The sequence below is a fragment of the Emydura macquarii genome, unplaced genomic scaffold, assembly GCF_026122565.2.
Source record: "Emydura macquarii macquarii isolate MOO-44397 ecotype Brisbane River unplaced genomic scaffold, CSIRO-AGI_Emac_v2 contig_1477, whole genome shotgun sequence".
NCBI classification, from domain to species: Eukaryota; Metazoa; Chordata; order Testudines; family Chelidae; genus Emydura; species Emydura macquarii.
This window is the reverse complement of record NW_027131614.1, coordinates 20,110,717-20,129,392: the sequence shown is the minus strand read 5'-3', so window position 1 is coordinate 20,129,392 and position 18,676 is coordinate 20,110,717. Positions and strand designations below refer to the sequence as shown.

Genomic DNA, 18,676 nt, shown 5'->3' with positions numbered 1-18,676 from the left:
ATTATTAGCGTGTACCAAACCTTGAGTAAGACATAGTCCCTGCCCCAAGAGCTTCCATTCTAAAGACTAGATAAACTGTATATAATCAGAACCAAAATTCTCTAGATGGTGAGATGGAGGTCTAGTACAAGGAGGTGAAGAGATATATTTTTTTTGTCTTTGCATTTACTCAGTACACACATCTTTCTTACTCTAGGTGGATTATTCAGGCAGGTATCGTTCAGTTTGATGTCACCCCCAAAGTAACCTGTTCATATTTCAGTCCTGTAAATTATTAATTATTGAATGGCTTAATTTTCAAATAAGGCTCAACCCAGCCGCTAAAACAGAGTGCACAGAAATTTGCCCTTGCAGTTTTAAGAAAGCAAATCACTTGCAGGTGCAAATAATATAGATGTATGCCTAATTTGCTGGCTCAGTGATGTAGTTAGAAGTCTGCATCCTTTTGTTAGCACCTGCATGTGGTTTGCATTTTCAAAATTGTGGTTGCGAATGGTAAGTGTGCAAAATTGTGAGGGCCGGATTCCAACACTCTCACCAATTATACACAGTATGTACCTTCCTCCACGAATAGTCTAGGAGACCTGCTTACTCAATATAAATAAGAGTGGCATAATCTAACCCATAGATGCTGTTTTGGAAATTTGACCCAAAAACAACTGTATCCCAATTCCTATCACTGTAGGACTTACTACTTGCTTTTTTTCCTGTATTGTTGTCTACCATTATGTTTTGCCCTCCATCATCTGAACAGTTCCCTATCAATTCAAGAGGATTGTCTTCTATTTTAGTATTGCTAATCCGTAAACATTGTTAATATACTATGAGGTATGGTGTTAAAATCATTTTGATATAGAACTTAATTATGCCTACAGCTTCACTTCTGTCTGCTGGCAACATAGTGACTATTTCTTCTGGCAACATAGTGACTAGTTTTTATCAAGTTGTACACAATTTCTCAGGGATGTATTTGTCTGGATGAGGCTTATGTTTCATTAGCTAAGTATGCTTAGTCTTAGTAAATATGATGGGAGAGCTTACAAGGAAAACCATGATGTTACAGGAAATAACGATGGTGATTCAGGAGATGGCACTCTTCCCTCTGACCCAGTACTGAACTAATGCCCTATGTTAGAATTATTATTAATATTTGAAATTATTAATATTCATATGGGAAACTACCAAACACTAATTTAACTATAAATTCCTTTATTAAATCAAAGGCCAAGGATACTTATACGATTGCTCTAAACATGCCTTAAAAGCCTAAATAATAAGTAATTCCACCCAAACAGTAACAAAACATTGATAAGAATTTGACCAAGCTACTTACAAACAGGCTAAACCCAGGGGTTCATAGAGCCATATTGGTTGGCTCCAGTGTGATCAGGCAGGTATTAGCAATGGACTCTTTAAGAGTTAACATCTTTATACCCTTTAGCAAACAAGTGATGCCATTGCCAAGTACTGATTTCAGCTAAAAACCAATTTGAGACAGTTTACCCTTATACTTAGTCTTAATTCAGATAAGATTGACACCCCCCTTTCTTCCCAAGGCCTTTCCTCCCCTTCTTCTTGCTGCCCAACAGTTTCTCCAATGCATCTGCATCCGCATAGGCTTTAATACCTGCATGTGGGGTGACACAGTCCATGGTGGCTCATTTTAAAACAGATTCTCTTTCTTATTTAAAACCATCTTCAGTCACCCCTGTCAGTCAGAGGCCTCCTTTTTAGAAATCTTCCCTTATCTCATTAGTTATTCTTTGAACCAGACATCCTCCCTACTTCATTCCTTCTGCCTTATGACTTCTTATTTTCAAGGCCTTCCTTCTACTTGCTAGTCAAGGACTTTCTTTACAAGACACATATTTCCTTAGCCAAACTTAAGCTAACTCTAATTCTTTAATTTCACATTTATCCTACTCCCTATTTGGTGGTAGTGTTGGAGATGCTGTTGTTTGGCTTAGACTCCAGTTCAAAGTCATTAAAAATCTTTTGGAATGTTCTGCAAGAGTTACAGGTGCTATTCTAAGTGTCCTGGTCATATTCCAATTCGGTTAATCACACATTCTTTCTACCTAAATTCCCTCTGCATCTGCAAATACATATGTTGGTATTCTTCACTTCCTGTCTATACTGTTAAGGAACCACTTTGGAAGGAAGAATAATAATTTAATATTAGTAGTATCTTTAATTAATGCTTATAGGATATTGTTTAATACCAAGGTCAAAGTAATTTGTTATATATTCCTGGTTTCTCCTCTGTCCCTTTCTTAAAGATTGTGCTTAAATGTGTAATCCCATGCTCCTACCAGTACCTTTCTTCTCTCTAGAAAGCTATTAAAAATCTCCATTTCTGAAACAGTAATCTTTCCTATTGTCTACTAGATAGCAGCACAAGTGACCAGCTGTGATTAGAATAGAAAACTGCATGGAAAAATTCCACTGAGATGTAATTAGGAGCATAATATATATGTATATAAAAAAAAACCCTAATAACTGACCAGTGTAGCAGAATATAATAGTATGTAATTACTGGAAATAATTATTTTGAAACAGACGTTTTACTACTGTTTGGACAATTACGATAATATTAATGCGCTTCAAAATATCTAAATAAAAAAACTCTATTTCTAAATTATCTTCCAGAATATTTTTAAGGCAAATGTACATGTGCAAATGTGTTTGTCCTTGTCTAGAATAGAAAAAAAAAGCATTAAAAATGTTAGCAAACATGTTTTGGTTAAGAGCTCTTTAACAAAGTATTAGCATTTATTGTAACTAGAGTTTAGCCACCTTTAGCTGGTCATGCTCAGTCTAGTTTCCTAATACAGACCATGTGCATATGCAAGTATGTGTGAGCACCTGTGTGTGTTCTTATAAAGTGGCATTATCATGATATTTGGTCAAATCCCAAAATTATTGAAGTGCACACATCAAATATTTCTTTCTCTCCTTCACCTGTCTTGTCAGCAAGGACCAGACATGTATTTTTTGTTTCTTTTGTTTTTGTGATGTTATTGTGGGAAGGTTAAGTCAAAAAAGTGGGTTTTGCATTTGCTGTGAAAGTGCTTGGGTTGATGATCATCCCAATCTTTTCTTGGGGTAAAATTCAGATTTGTGGGCCAGTCACCGAGAAAGTTCTGTGTTTTGCATGAACTAATTTCACTCTTGATGATGACAGTTCCATGATTCCGGTGGAACATAGATCTTTCCCTGAGGTCATGATTATGCAGAGTGAAACAGTTCCCGGCTAACTTAAGCCAGTCCCCAAAAGTCTTTGAAAAATAGGACCAAAACCTTAAATTTGGCCTGGTACTCAGCAAGAAGACAATGAAGAAAGTAGAGCATTGGGGAACACGTGTTTAATGGCCTGTTTTGTTGAGCAGATGGCTGCTTTGTTCAGAACAAATTGTAGCTTTTTAAGGTAAGTGGTCTCTTATTTAGATACAGAGAATTACAAATTGAGCCCAGACATGATGAATATATAGATTGCTGAGGCTGATTACAAACGGGACAGAAGGTGTGCCATCTTCTGGCCAACTGTAGATGAAAAAATTCATATATATATACATAAGAAAGAAAAATAATGCAAATGTTTGTCCTTTCTTAGTGGTGGTTTATGAGCTCCATGTATATACTGGGTCTAAACTTGGTGCTGAAACAGATTCTAATGTATACGTCACCCTCATTGGAACAAGAGGAGATGCTGGCAAGCGAAAGCTCCATATATCTAAGAATAATAAAATCAAGTTTCAGCATGGACAGGTAAAGGGAAAAATGTTCAAAACTGACCAATGCTAGCAAATTATTTGTAGCAAATAGTTTCTTCAACATATGTAGACATTTTCTGTTTATACATTTGTCCTTGAGCAGTTTAGTTTTCTCAGATACATTATTTATTCAAAATTATTCACATAATTAATTCATTTGAATAATTTTGGGCCTGTAGATTATGAATGAATGGTTTACTGTGAGTATTGGATATTCAAAATTTGTGCTCTGTTTAGTTTTGATTGGACACACAAATCACAGAGTTTGATAGTGTTTCTGTTCCCTGATTAGGTGAATATAATTCTTAGAATCAAGTTACACACCCTTACTTCCCCACAACACGCTCCCTACACAGGGGAGTACTGGACTCTAAATGGTAGGCTTTAGAGGACATAGAAAAGAGCTGGCCAAGGCAGTTCTATGGTGCTAAGGTAGGTCTACACTGCAATCAGAGGTGTGACTGCAGCAAAGGCTTTGATCTAGCTAGCAGAGGTGAAACCTAATGCTGAATGAATGAGAACACTACTTTGCTTCCTCTCTGTCTGCTCATCAGCAGTAGGTATAAGATCCAAGAGGGGAACACGTTGTTAAGTGTCTCATCAGCATGGTGAGACTTGTGCTTAGATCAGATATCCTAAACACACCTATTCCTCACCCATACCTTGCCCATTTTTTACCATCCTTGCTACTACTCAGAGCAGAGGTTTAAGCCTAGTGCTTAACTGTACTTGTTTACATAAGTAGCTTTTGCTTGTGTTTCTTCTGGAAGCCAACAATCTTGTCCACACTTCTGGACATTGTACAAGGACCTGCATGAGCCAAGGCCTTTATCCATCTCATTTTGATGATTCTGCAGGTGGATATCTTCTTCATAAAGGCTGTATCACTAAGAGACCTGAAGAAAGTTGTGATTAGCCATGATGGAACTGGTCCAGGTAGGAGTTAATTTTCTAGTGACTAATCTGTTTTGCGAGCTGTTTTACAACATAATATGCTTTATTTGTACATATAGCATCCTTCATACAAAGTGTTACAAAAGTTCTTGCAGTGTGAAGAATAAGAAAGAGACACAAGTACTTATTCCTACAGACTAGTCATAGTGGAGGGATTATGGAAAGCTATGGTAATAGGTAGCAAAATGCAATTGGGGTTTAGTATCAAATAACAACAGTTAGCTGTTGTTTTACAAGCTGATTTATAAGAGAGTGCTATTTATTTGTCATACAAAGTACCACACAAGAATTCACTTGGGTAACTCATAAAGAAGTAGATAAAATGATTCTGTAATAGGCAGTGAATGAAAATGAGATACAAGAATAGTTATAACAGTGATTTGACTGCCACTTTGCCACCAAGTGGAATCTCAGAGAACCATAACAACAACATCTAGCTGTGAGGAGGACACATATAGAATCTGTCAACTCTGGGCCATTTGCTTCATGTGTGCTGGGCAGAATCGGATTGTGGACACAGATTGAGGACACAGAGAGAATTGAAACAATTTTTTACACAGATTGAGGATTTGAGGACACAGGATTTTGTTGAGGACACAGAGAGAATTGGGATTGAGGACACAGAGAGAATCTGGCAACTCTAGTCCATTTGTTTCATGTGAGTTGGGCAGAAAGGGATTGTGGATGGCATTATATTTGCTCTGCATGGTCTCCAACAAAATGAGAGTAGCCTTGATCATACCCAGGGATGAGAGGTGAACCCCACCGCAGGCTTCTGAGATCATTATCATTCTATAATACAGTTGAGTATCACTTGCAGAATGTAAAAGGAAAGAGGTGACGTTTCAAAATGGTTACAGTAATTAGTATTTGCAGACTATGATCAGATTGGATCTCCTAACCTAAGCAGGGTCAAACCCAGTCAATACTTCTTAATGAGGATCAGATTGCATTATTTTAGGCTCTATGTAGACATATGGTCCTTGCTCCAAAGAGCTTACAATCTAATTAAGGATCAGATGCAATAAGTAAATGTAGCAAACAATTGGCAGGAAAACAGGGAGGAGGAGAAGGGAAATAATAATAAGTTTGACAAGGTGAGTGAGATAATATATTTTATTGGACCAACTCCTGTTGGTGAAAGAGACAAGCTTTAAGATACACACAGCTCTTCTTCTAGTCAAATAAAAGATATTACTTAACCCACCTTGTCTGTCTCATATCCTGGGACTAACATGGCTACAATAGCACTGCAAACAATAACAAGTTTGCACAGTCACATAATGTTGCATTATGCACAATGTGATGGCTTGAAATCATTTACACTTTCTTGTAAAGTAATATTTTCCTTCTGCTCCCAATTGTTGGCTGGAATGAACCTTGCCTAAGAAAAACGCTCAGTTTACCAGGAGGTGCTCTTATGATTCAGGAGGTGGCATTCTTCCCTCTGAGTTAGTACTGCATCAATGCCCTTGTCACCATCCTATGAGAAATATCTTTCAGATAAAATGTGAAAACAAGGTCTTGAACGTTTCTTTTGTCCTTTATCCAAGAATGATAGTGTTAATAGGGTTTCCTGGCCAAACTCTAGTTATAGTTATATTCAGCCTACCTAAATTCCACCTCAGTTTTCAATTGACTATCTTATTACTCAATTCCTCTCTTTAAAATGGTGGTTATTCTGCATATAGCACTTGTTAAATATTGCTGGTAGAGAATGGCTGCTGTCTTCTACCCCAGAGAATGGTGGTAGGTGAGTGGTAGCTCAGTGCAGTTAAATGATAGGGAAGTGAACTCGGTGTGAATAGTCTGTAAAATGCTTGGATCTTTCACCATCAAAGTGTTACATAAATGTAAGTTAAGTGATTACCTTGGGCAAGAACTTACAAGAAGTTTAGTTCAGAGTGTGCTTTGCTTTCTTTATAGAAAGAAAAAGCTGAACAAAATGTGCCCTTGAAACCAAGGCTTTAAGAAAATACAAATTTGAAAGGCTCAGTGAAGAGGTTTTCATCTCAAAAGAAGAATCCCTTCAGTTCAATATTTTTTTTCAATCAGAATTAGTTAATCTAACACTCATTCAATGTTTACACCATACTTTGCCTTGGAGGTTTATTTAAAGTAATTTTCATTGCACTCTTTTAAAGATTGAAAGCTGATATTATTAGAGACCCTGTAAAGCTATTGTAAGAACACATATGAATGAAGATCTTATACAGTAATCTAATGCCTTCTGAATTCATACTGTCATGTACTTCATTCCCAAAAGGCCAAAGATTCCAGCCCTTGCGATGAATCCTGGTAAATTACACAAGCAGAATGTTGTCCTAATACCCATATGTGAACCTGAACAAAAGCAATATAAGAACATAGTTTGGAGTGGGAGTGTGGGTGGCAGTTTACAGATGTTAGTAAACCTCCCTCTCCACACCAACCATACTCTGCTAAATCAAAACAATCTCTTGCCTATGCATAAGAATATTGTCCAGTAGAATGGTAATCTTGTGAGGATAATAGGTTAATTTTTTCATTTCTTTAACTGAGTTTTGACCTAATAGGATCTGCTGTTGGGAAAGCATCTAGCTTTGTTTATACTTTTCTCGTAAAGATTTTATTTTTTTCTCCAAAAAAGACAAGCTTGCAAGTAAACTTTTGTCATTTCAACCCAGGCAATGGATGGTTCCTTGATAAGGTTATTGTCAAATTTAAAGAGGAAGATGATGATCATGAAGCTGTGTTTCCCTGTAACAGGTATGCCATTCATGGAAAATCAGAATGGTAGTTTGCTATACTGTGAGCAGTTTAAGGAAAACATTGCAGGATGGGAGCCAAACACTTAAAAAAAAAAAAAAACCAAGCCCCCACACTTTGGTGCCTGCACAAAGCCTGAGTATATGAGTCCTGCCCAGCAGTTTTCCAGGGAGTAAGGCGTGAATAGAATTCACTCCTCCAAGCCATGCAGAAAAGGCTGCTGGATTAGCTTGGGAGGACTTGGAGTAAGATGAAGAAAGTCAGAAGCTCAAATATTGTGTAGGTGAAAAGATGCAATCATTTTTCCTTTACCTTGTGCATACAGACCAGATCAAACCAAATAACCTTTCAATTCTCTCTTGCTTAAAAGATATTACATTAAAAGTTTCCAACCATAAGAATTTAGGCCAGTTCATTTTGCATTTCCCAGTCACTAAAGGTCATTAGGGTGAACCTAATATATTGGAAATCTTTGAAAAGAACTTTACATTTAGATGCAAAAAAACCATAATTGATATTCTCCCAGAAGATAGTTAAAATGTTTCTGCTCACTTAACAAGGTCTATTTCCCTATTGCAGTGCTGGCTCTAGACTGTTGCTGCCCTAGGCAAAATTGGAAAATATTCAACTCTCGGAGCCCCAAGTCACAGCCACTAAACATTCCTTTGCTCCAGAAATTTTGCTACCCAAGGCAACAGCCTGACCCTTGAGTAATCTGTATGTTGAAGGAAGTCCCCACCATATAAACTTGAAATAGAGTTGCAGCAGACGGAGTTAAAGACGCATATATGTGCATGTGTGTGTATTGTATCTAACAATATAGAAATAATTCAGATGCGCATATTTTAAAATCAAGCAGATATGCACTGCAGTACTGGCTTTCCAAATCCTTGGAGTATATATATATTTTGACTACAAAATAGTTGTTGATGTCAGATCAATGATTTTTTGGGGGATGGGAGGGGATGGTTGTCTTACAATCTTGATTATCAATTAGAAATTCAGTTAAGAAAGGAAACATTGTCTGTTTTTAAGTGAAAATTCCCCTCTAATTAAAAAAAATTCTATTTGCAAAAATCCTGCAAATTGTTAGCTAATAACTATTTGCTTCTTACAAAACTCTTAGTGTAATGATTAGGGTTTTTTTTTTTAATCTATTAGGCTGTGAAATTAGTTTGGTTTACATTACAGATGGTTATTTGAAGAGTAGATGGATGAGACAATTGTTTCTGTAATGTCAGTGAGATTTTATGAGATTCCTCCTAAGGGAGGGATACTTGACTAAGACTGTGGACTTGCTATAAAACTGCCTTGTCAAAAAGAACTTATTAAGCACTAGAAAAAGGTTAGAGACGTTATCTGTAGAACTAGAGGAGCTCTGTAATTCTTTGCCTGCAGTAAGTGCTACCAAAAACCAAAGTTTCCTGTCTATTTTTAAAAATGGTTAGTAATCTTTTGGTTTCGTGGAAAGGATCAGAAGAGAATTCACAAAGGTTAATCAAGGTATTTATTGCAACAATAGTTTAAACATAACGGAGTCTAGTCTTCTCTTTATACACAAGAGATTTATTCACATAGTTACTTTGTATAAGGAGAATAGAATGGATTGCAGTTGTTTAGGTTTAAACAAAAGATACACCAAAAGGGAACCAGTAAATTGGAAGCTTACATTGATTACCAATATTTTTAAATAAGAGAACCTATTTAATTGCTATTAAAAGTTCTAATGCCAGGTAGGGGGATCAGTTGAAGACACATGGGTGTATTTTTGTAGCATGTCAAGTTTAGGGTTAAGCCTTTTAAATTCTGCAATGTACAATGAAGGGCAAAATTGAGGTCAAATTAATCTTCATAGCTGCCCATCCGAAGAAACTCTAGAAGCTTCCTGGCCTACACAGATTGTGTCATCTTGAGTGCATTGAACTTAACAGACAAATAAAATACAGGGTTCCTGCCTCTCAGAATTTAGAATCTAAGGCACCAATACTTACTAGTTACGACCAGGTGTAGTGCTAACCACCATGAGTAATCCAATTGGCTGGTAGTAATATAATGGGCCAAATTATCCCTGGTATAAATTGGCATAGTTCCATTGAATGAGTGGAGCTGTGCCAATTCATACCAGCAGAGAATTTGGCCCAGTAAGTGTTTACAAGACTCAGCTTGACAAGAGATGCACAAAAACATTGGTGAAAGGAGGGGAAATAATGCTGAGATTCCTTGTAATAAGATTAATTGCTAACTGCCCTAACTCTAATTATTATATTTTTATAATGAAAGATGGTTAGATGAGTACCAGGATGATGGGAAGACTGAGAGAGAGCTAATTGCTAAAAGTAAGTATTCCTGTAAAGAGAATTTGCATTATAAAAATATTTCAGGTATCAAATGACTAGTTATGTTGAGAACATGAAAGCTCTTTGTGAATGAAATTATAACTTTGGACATATTTGTTTGCTGATAAAGCTGCTTAAGACAATTTTTTTTAATTTATTCGTTTATTTTAGAAAATGACGATTTGAAGAAGGCATCCACCAAAGGTGAGAAACATTTATATTCTCTTCCTGGAACACTGATTTTGAAGTTTAATTCAATTTCAGTATTAAGTGAACAAATAAGTGAAGCAAATGAGTTTCCTTGCACAGTAATCATTTATGTACAGTATCAAGTACTAGGCGAAATGCACAGAAATTGGCTGGTGATAATCTATAAATATGATGCATCAAGTCTTTTAAATGAATTGAGAATAAAAAATACTTCACACAAACCATTTTTGGTTTTCTTCCTATTTCTATTATTCAGTTGTGAAATCAGTCAGGAATTCCTCTGAGAACAGATTTCAAGAACTGGTTTGTTTACCCAGTGTCACTGTCATTTAATACACAGGGACAGCTCCCGCAACAAGCATCAGTGAAGTGAAAAATGTATTGTGAAGTGACAGTGGAAACACATTTAGGTTAGAGTTCAGCAGTGTTTTCTAAGAGTATCCAGAAATAATTTAGATTTAAGCTATAAAATTGGTCATTGTAGTTAAATGCAATATCTTCATTTGGTTGAATAAAATTGGCTGAGTTAATGAAATCTTAATATTAGAAGTCTGTCTTATCTGTCTACTTACCTACCAATGATATAGCGCCTATCATAGTATCTCAGTATCTCCCAAGTATTTAAAACTAGAAGTAGAATCTCTTTTTCTTTCTTGCCAACTTTAAGGAGAAAATAGTTTGATGAGTTCATAGATGTTTGATTTACATTTGTTGGTGAGGGTGGTGGGTGAGTTGGTGTCTGTATCTGAAAACCTTATTGAGAGAAAATAAAGTCAAAGAACTGAGCTTGGCATTTATTTTTGAAAATGGTTACTTTTGTGGTCACTTACCTTTTGTAGGATATGTCCCATAGGCTAAATCTAGGTCCAACTTCAGTGAAAATTTGGTGTCCTACTCTCAAAGTCTCCCCTATTGGTCAACAGTTTTATCATTCCAGTGGAATGTAGCTTTCATGGAAGGAGAGGCAACTCTCTTATGGAGAGTTTTGATTATTATTGAATTGGGCTCTGTATTCAAAAAGCAGGCAGCTCAGAGTGGAGCATCAGGAAGATGTGTTCATGGCCATCTGTGCTGCTAAGAAGATGGACTACTGTGTTTTGTACCACTCTGAGTTTTACCAGGCTGTGTGACTTCATTCTTAAATGTATTCTGTTGCAATAATCAAGCATGACTATGTCTGTGTCTGACAGGATGAGGCACAATCTTCTGGCCAGCCAATAAGGTATTAAGGTGTTCTTTATCTCATGTCTTTCTGAGCCTTCAGTAGCACTGAGGAGTCTAAAAGGGCACTAAAGCTGATTTGTTGGTCTGAGGACAGATGGCTTCAATAGTGGGAATGTTAAAGAGAAAGCAAATTTTCTGAAAAACCTCAGCAACACTTCTGTCTTGCTGGATTCATCTTTAGCCATCTCTTCTTCATCCTGGTGCTGATTTCATCTGGGCATGGAGACAGTACTTTTTATGTAAAGGAGATGTAGAACTGTGTGTCATCCAAGTATCGGTGATATTTCGATCTGTGTTGTCTAATCAGCTATGCCATATATCTATTGAATAATATGAGAGAGAAGCCTGAGGCTTGCGGGAGATTAACAGAAAAAAGGGGTTAGGAAGGAGGTCTTGAACTCAATCCTACAAGAATCCACTGGTGTGCAGTATAGGGCAGTGTAGAGAAAACTCCAGAGCCACAGACTCTTGATGGAGAAGACTTTTTCTCTGACCTTTCAAGTCTGCACCCAGCAGTTTCAACTCTGATGATCTCAATTGGCACTGCAGACCATAGTATGACAGGTTGTCCCTCTCATAAACTGTAGGCTTTAAACACTAAACACAATCACAGAATAACAGACAACCACTGCAGATGGCAGAGCGCTGGTGTTTCTGATTCTCACAAGTGAAGGCTCTTGAGCAGCTTAAAATGTCACATTCTTCAGTAGTTGCAGCCTGTAAGTGATTTCCAAGGGAAGCCATCAGAAAAAAGCATTATAGTAATCCAGCCTTGCCTCCAGGTCACAGAAGTGTGGATTATTGTGTGAAGGTCTGTTTGAAAGCAAAGATCGCAACATCAAAATAGTTTAGAGAGAATAAGTCACTCTTGAAGCCAGAGAACCTCATTCTATCTAGATATGGCTAACGTTGCTCAGCTGTTGTCTTTCCCATTGCCTTCTCCCCAAATAGGGGTATTTGAAACTGAGTTGAGTGTCATTGTTAAGCAGGTCTCTTGAGCACTAGGTTGAATCTCAGCACTTTTCGGTCAGGCTGGCATTCTACTTTCTATAAAAGAAGCATTCATTCTAGATACCAGCAAACGGGCTGCAACACAGATACCGAAGGCAAGGATTCTGCCTACAGCAGGTAGACCTACACCAAGCTCCCTTTCGATCATCTGCGGATTATGGATAGACTCTGTCAAACCAAGCCAGGCAGCAGATCTATTCCTGCCCTCTTCATCCCAAGATGTGTGCTTGGTGCAAGAGAGAGGGCTTGTCTTGGCAAAAAAGATGGATAATTGCTTTCAAATTGCACTTAAATGAGAATCAAGGGAGAATCAGGGTGAATCAGACACTTCCCCATCCTGTAAAGATTCTGGTTGCACTACAGGGATGATTTACTGTTTCCTTTCTCTTCTCTTCTCTTTTCTCTCTCTCCCCTCTTCCCCCGGCCTCATGGTAGGTGGAGTCTCAGAATAGTGCAGAATAAGGGATTTTCTCTCCAATGATAGGGAAGAGGCAAGACATAGTGTACAACAAAGTTGTTTATGTTGCAGTCAGATAAAAGCAGCTGGACTCCTGCAGTGTGGTTCATGAAATGCTCGGGGTTTCTGGGTGTTGCACAGAATATGGTTCAGCAGCAGTGAAAGCAGTTCAGTTAGATATTTTTAGACTGATTCTTCTTGCATTGTGCGAGGAGATTGGGCAGAAATATATATAAAAACAAATACAGAAAACAGAAAAAATTCTCCTCAGATTTTAGATCCCTCTCCTCCTTCAGATTTCTGCTGATGATCACAGGCAGTCTCACAGTCAAAAACACACACCAAATTGTTACTCATTCCCCATGTATTTATTCTTCCATTACAAAATATGACAGTTTAATACAGACTTAGAGCAAATGTATGCTTCCTCACAGCCTTCACCCCTCAGCCCAGATTCATCCTCTGAGCTCCCCTCTTGCTTCCTGTTCCTCCCACTTATATCCTCCCAGTTACATTGTTAACCACCCGGGTACTCCTAATCCTCCAGCAGAAACATTAGCTGCCTCCAGCTGGGCCTGCAGCCCTCTTCAGGCTGCAGCAATGTCAGTGATCAGGGTTCTGCTGATAATGTCCTGTCACAACCCTCTCTATAAATGGCAGTGACAACGCACATGGCCAGGCGGATGCTGAAGTTACTGTAGAAGCAAACCAAGCAGTCTGGCAAACTCTATAGCAAGCTACTGAAAGACAAGCAAAGTAAGCAACCTAAGAAACTGTCACATGTCCATCATCTCTGTACACTCCCTCAGTAAAATAATTTAAGGAACTACTATGTCTATCAAAGTGGTATGTCCTTAACAGTCCTGAGAACATATAGCACTGAGATTTGAAAATGCAATGCAAAAGGCAATATCTATAAAACGCCACCCATAACCTACATAGCTTATATAAGAAGATGTAGCCTCCTCTATTATTTGTCCATCTGTTGATTTTACAGTTTTCTCTCTTAAAATATAGTGTCGATTTGAAATGTTTTTGATTCTTTGGGCAAAAGTCATTGCAGGTTTGATTTTCCCACTTTTGCAGCTAGCATTTCTTCTGTGTGTCAAAGTGTCAAAGAAGCTGGTTGGGAGGATGGCATTAAGACTGATTCGGCTTCATTTATTAAAGCTAACAAAGTAGCATTGCTGGGCTAACACAAAAATGAAAGCCTTCGTTACATTGATTTTTAGAAGACAGCATTTTGATACTTTGATGAGGAACAGCTTTTCCACTTTCCTTTCTTAATTCATTTAACAAGTCCCTGACAGATTTTTTTTTTTAAAAGGGCCATAGTTTATAACATAATATACAGATAAAACAATCCACTGACATTAACCCAGTTCAGTGGTACAAGATGTGCTAAGTAAATGCATCTCTTTATATGTGGCCATGCATGGTAGATACCAAGGCCAAAATTTTCAAACCTGGTATCTAAAATGAAGCACCTAAATGAATGGCCTGATTTTCAGAGGTGCTAAGCACCCACAGCTTCTACTGATTTTAGTGGCAGATTTGTCCAAGTAAGGACTGAGAGAAGTGGAGCACGAATTTCAAGATTTGGACAAAAGACAAATATAAATTAGTTAGCCACCACCCATTATACATCAACCAATTGGTGTTTGCAGACCAGTTTCTTTTCTAACTCTACCATTTTTAATAAGCAAATGTCCAAGGGAGCCAAAGTGTTAGACAAAATATCTCTTCTGCTTCTTGAGTGAGCAGATTGAAATGAATTTACCAAATTGAGAGAATATGCAGTTAGAGTGGTATGGCCAGGACACTAGGCTGTGGAAGGAATGAAAAGTAAATGCTTGAGAACAAGCAGACGCAGATGCCTCAGAGGCCTTAAATCTGTTAACCACTGATTCATTTCCTGGAAAACTCCCAACTCTCCCAGCTCATTGATCATTAACCTTTCTTTGGAAATAATCATTAAGAAAAGATACAACCGTAAAGCACATTGTTCAGAATGTCTTCCTTCTCTGCTAATGCACGCTCAGCATGCTACACCCCGCAGCAGAAAGCCTGCAGATATGCACCACGACTTCTCTCGGCTTGGGAAAGAGTCATCCCTGGCTTATCTGCCTTCTGCTGAGGTAAAGCAGAGACCAGGTGCAGGAAGGTCTACCAGGGAGACACAGTGATATAAGGTGGTCACAATCTCTCTTCCATTAGGTTCCAGAGGCAGCCAAGGAAGCCCACAAAGAGAGTGGTGCTTACTGTAGATGGGGCATGGCCTGGGTGGCTAAGGAACATAGTGACTCGTAGTCTTGCTTCAGCCCTTCTGCCTGTGGGGTTACTGGGCAAAGACCTGGTTGAAACTGGAGAAACCAAAGGAATACCCAAAAGAGCAACAGTTCAGGCAATGACTGCCCTCAACAGCATGAATTCTAGGTTGGCACAAGGAGATGTAATTTGCATCTCTATGCATCAACAGTACTGAAGCTGACCCTGAATATCTAACATATAAAGTTCCTCATTAGACAAGGTTTGTATCTATCACACATTACATTCCTGGAAATAACCTTAAAAGGACTGTTCAAATGGAAGAATCCTTCCAGCTAGCTTGTTACCCACCAGACTGACTGTGAGCTGCCTATCTGCCTGGTGTTCTGGATCTGAACCCAAAAGAGTCACAGAACAACCAGCTGTGACACAGAAAACCTTCTCTGTAGGATGGGGGGTGGAACAGGATAAGCTAAACAGAACAAAGAAGAAAACAAGAGAAAAGTATTAGCCAAGGAAGCGAGAACAAACAGATGGAGGAAAAAATAGGCAGGAAAAAAAGAATTCAGCTTAAGAACAGGAAAAAAATATATCCAGTTTATAAGTGAATTAAAGGCTGCTAAAATTTCTCTTGACAACACATGTTGTAGGCATACACATGATCATGAGATAGTTTTCCTTTATATGAAAATCATCAGCAAATGACAACACTATCAAACTACTTGTCACAATCTAAACACAGATTCTTAATTTCCTGTCACTGTTAGGTTCCTTTTGCCCCCTAAAATCAACATGCTCCCACAAGTACCCAGTGGTTTTGAAATCATGGGCAAATTCCATCCAGCTGGTCAGAACTACACTTTTGGTCACAAGCATGCATTTAAGTCACATTATATTGTTTCTGCTCCTTGATTTCTTTTCTGCAATTTTTTAAACAGGAGAAAAATTAATAACTGATACAATTTCTAGGGGGTTTTTGTGTGCTAAGATTCATGAAATTTACAGGGTTTTCAATCAATTTAATTAATACATGGCAACTGTCCAAATACTGTCTAAATTAGCCCAGTCCAAAGCATATTGAGGAACAATGAAAAAACTCCCACTGAATTCTCTGGGCTTTAAATTGGGATTCCTGGTGAATAATTTGATGCATCAATTCATAGTCAACTGAGCAGGGCATTCTTATTGACAAAAATATTTGAGAAACAGGGTTTAATTTGTACTGTTCAGCCTGCTGTGGGTTCTAATACACAGTTCTTTCACTTAACTCATATGTTAATGTCTTCCACTTTAAGTAATCTACCCTCTCTTAATGAGATTAAATAATTTTCATGTGAAATACATAAATACATTAAGAAATTAAATTAATGAATGAATAAAATAAACTATATTTATTTAAATAAATAAATTTAATTATATCAACCAATTGATTATAAATCTGTCTTTTTGTGGTAATAAAAATAATTGATGTAACCACTTAGCAGAGGATTCCTATCCTCTTACATACCCACTCCTCAGCTGCTGTCCTGTGTTTGTCATGTCTTATTTAGATTGTAATCTCTTCGTGTCTTGTCTATTGTTTGTAAAGCATCATGTAAATTTATGACACTGTTCAAATGTTTTGTAGTAATAATAATAATAAACAAATCCGTATGTATTTTCACTTGCTGTTAAAATGTGACATTGTTTTTGCTTTTATTTAGCACAACAATGGAGAGTGCGGGTTAAAACAGCCAGCGATTCCCCAGAGTCACAGAAGTGTAAAAGAACCCTTGTGATTTATGGCTCAAAGGGCAAAAGTGGTGACCTTCTCCTTTCTCCACAAAGCCCAGGATATGTGTGCTTTCTACCCAGAGCAATGGATGAATTCCTTGTAAGTCTTAAATATACAATACTATGCTTAGATTATAATGGCATTCTGCTTTAGCCAAAGGATATATTTGAAATGCTACTTTGGTTGCTACAAATGACATAGTTATTTACAAAAGATGGAGTGATATAACTTTAGCTCTTGGGCCAGCTTCTCCCTGCAACCCGTCTAAGCTACATTCAGCTAGAGTGTTCACAGGGCCTACTTCTGATAAACCTGAAATCTTTGGGGAATTTGTCATTGACTCTATTCTGAAAATTATCAGGCCCTAATGCTTAACTACATGTTCTTGCACCCTGCAGTAATGAGGGCTGCGTAAAATTCTTAGTGTTAGTTTGTGCACTCAGATACAGCCTGTAGCCAAGGGGAACATGGCGCTGCCTCAGGAGAGCCCTCAGGAAGGCCTACTGGAGCACCTGGGGCAGAGGATGAGCACTCATTACTACATGCTTTTTTGTGGTAGCAAGCTGCATCCACGTGGCTGCTTAACTGTACTGGCCATTGGAGAGTGGGGAGTGCAGCTGTGGCTTTGCCTACTCACCATCCCGTTTGGGGGTGCTGTTTGTCCCCAGTGGAGTCAGAACAAAGCAGCTCCTGTTTTTCCCTGAGTGCAGAGAATTTAATTATACTTCCCCTTCACAAAGGTTACACAGATGCAGGAGGATGAGAATACATTGAAAAAGAAAATTTGGAGGGATTTTTTTTTTCATGCCAAACTTGGAACTCTGCTGTGGATTTATGAGTAGGAAATGATTGTGGGCTCAAAGGGTTAAAAGTCCCTGCTTCTCCCCCTGGAACTAATCCATCTCCAAGGAAAAGATGGCTAGGTAAACGCTCCGAAATGCCTCAAAAACTTTACTGCTTGTCAGTTTGGAACTTAAGACCTTGATGCCTCTAATATTGAGGGATCTAGTATTCTAAATGGGGGGCTGGGAACTTATGAGTGTAAGTTTCAACACCTTTACCTGTCCCTTCCTTCAGAATGCTGAAGATGAAGAGGGTTGGATAGTATATCCAAGAGACATAAGTGGGACTTTGCTGTCTCTTTGGTCTTCATTAAAGTGGCCTACACTTTTCCCCAGAGGGCACATTTCTCCATGGTGCAGTGCCACACTGACAGCTTTCTAAGTGCATTTCCATTCTTCTGATTGGCTTAGGTTTAGGAAGACATGGTATATTTTTCCCTTGGCTGTTCATGTCCTTGGTTTTGTTGCTTTGTGTCAAAACCTTAACATTTTCTGGAAGTTTGTTGTGCATGAAGGTTTGTCTTTTTGCAATATGAGTCACAGTACTGTACAAGCTTTATTGCATTTTAAATAAATCAAAGGAGCAGGCCTGATATTAAAGAATGGTTGATGTTTCATGGGAATCTTTGAAAACAATTCAACTGATATATCATATAGTTTCTGTTGTTTTCTTCCTTTACTCCTTATTTCTAAGGACATTTGAATACATTCAGGATATTTGTTTCATAAGTGAGTTCATCTGCTCCTGTTTGTTGAAGCACAGTTGTTTGCTGTGGGAATGATTATGATGTCACAATGAGCAGAGAGTTGTGAACTCTGATGAGCACTAAGCAGGAGCAGATGAACTCTCAAAAAAACAAAGATCCTGGTTTTATGTAAATATCCTTAGTAATACAGTGCAGTAAGGTTGAACTATAAATAATGTAGCATATGCAAGATTAATTGTTTTGAAACAGTGGGCTTAAATTTGATCCCAGAAATCCATGTGAATTTACGTATTGCCCATTTATGTGTCCACATCATGGCAAGAGATGTGTATCTCTGATTTTCCAGGTGCACTCACACAAGTGTGCCACAAC

The 18,676-nt window shown here is 38.0% G+C and overlaps 1 protein-coding gene across 1 annotated transcript in view; it reads left to right on the top strand.

Moving 5' to 3' along the window:
• Positions 1–18,676, top strand: part of RP1 (RP1 axonemal microtubule associated) — a 307,648-nt gene that overhangs the window by 183,657 nt on the left and 105,315 nt on the right. Inside the window, exons 27-32 of the mRNA XM_067553867.1 lie at positions 3,614–3,768; positions 4,631–4,709; positions 7,394–7,475; positions 9,756–9,811; positions 9,983–10,015; positions 16,685–16,854. Of these exons, the coding sequence (XP_067409968.1) occupies positions 3,614–3,768; positions 4,631–4,709; positions 7,394–7,475; positions 9,756–9,811; positions 9,983–10,015; positions 16,685–16,854 (575 nt within the window). The remainder of the gene's footprint in view (positions 1–3,613; positions 3,769–4,630; positions 4,710–7,393; positions 7,476–9,755; positions 9,812–9,982; positions 10,016–16,684; positions 16,855–18,676) is intronic.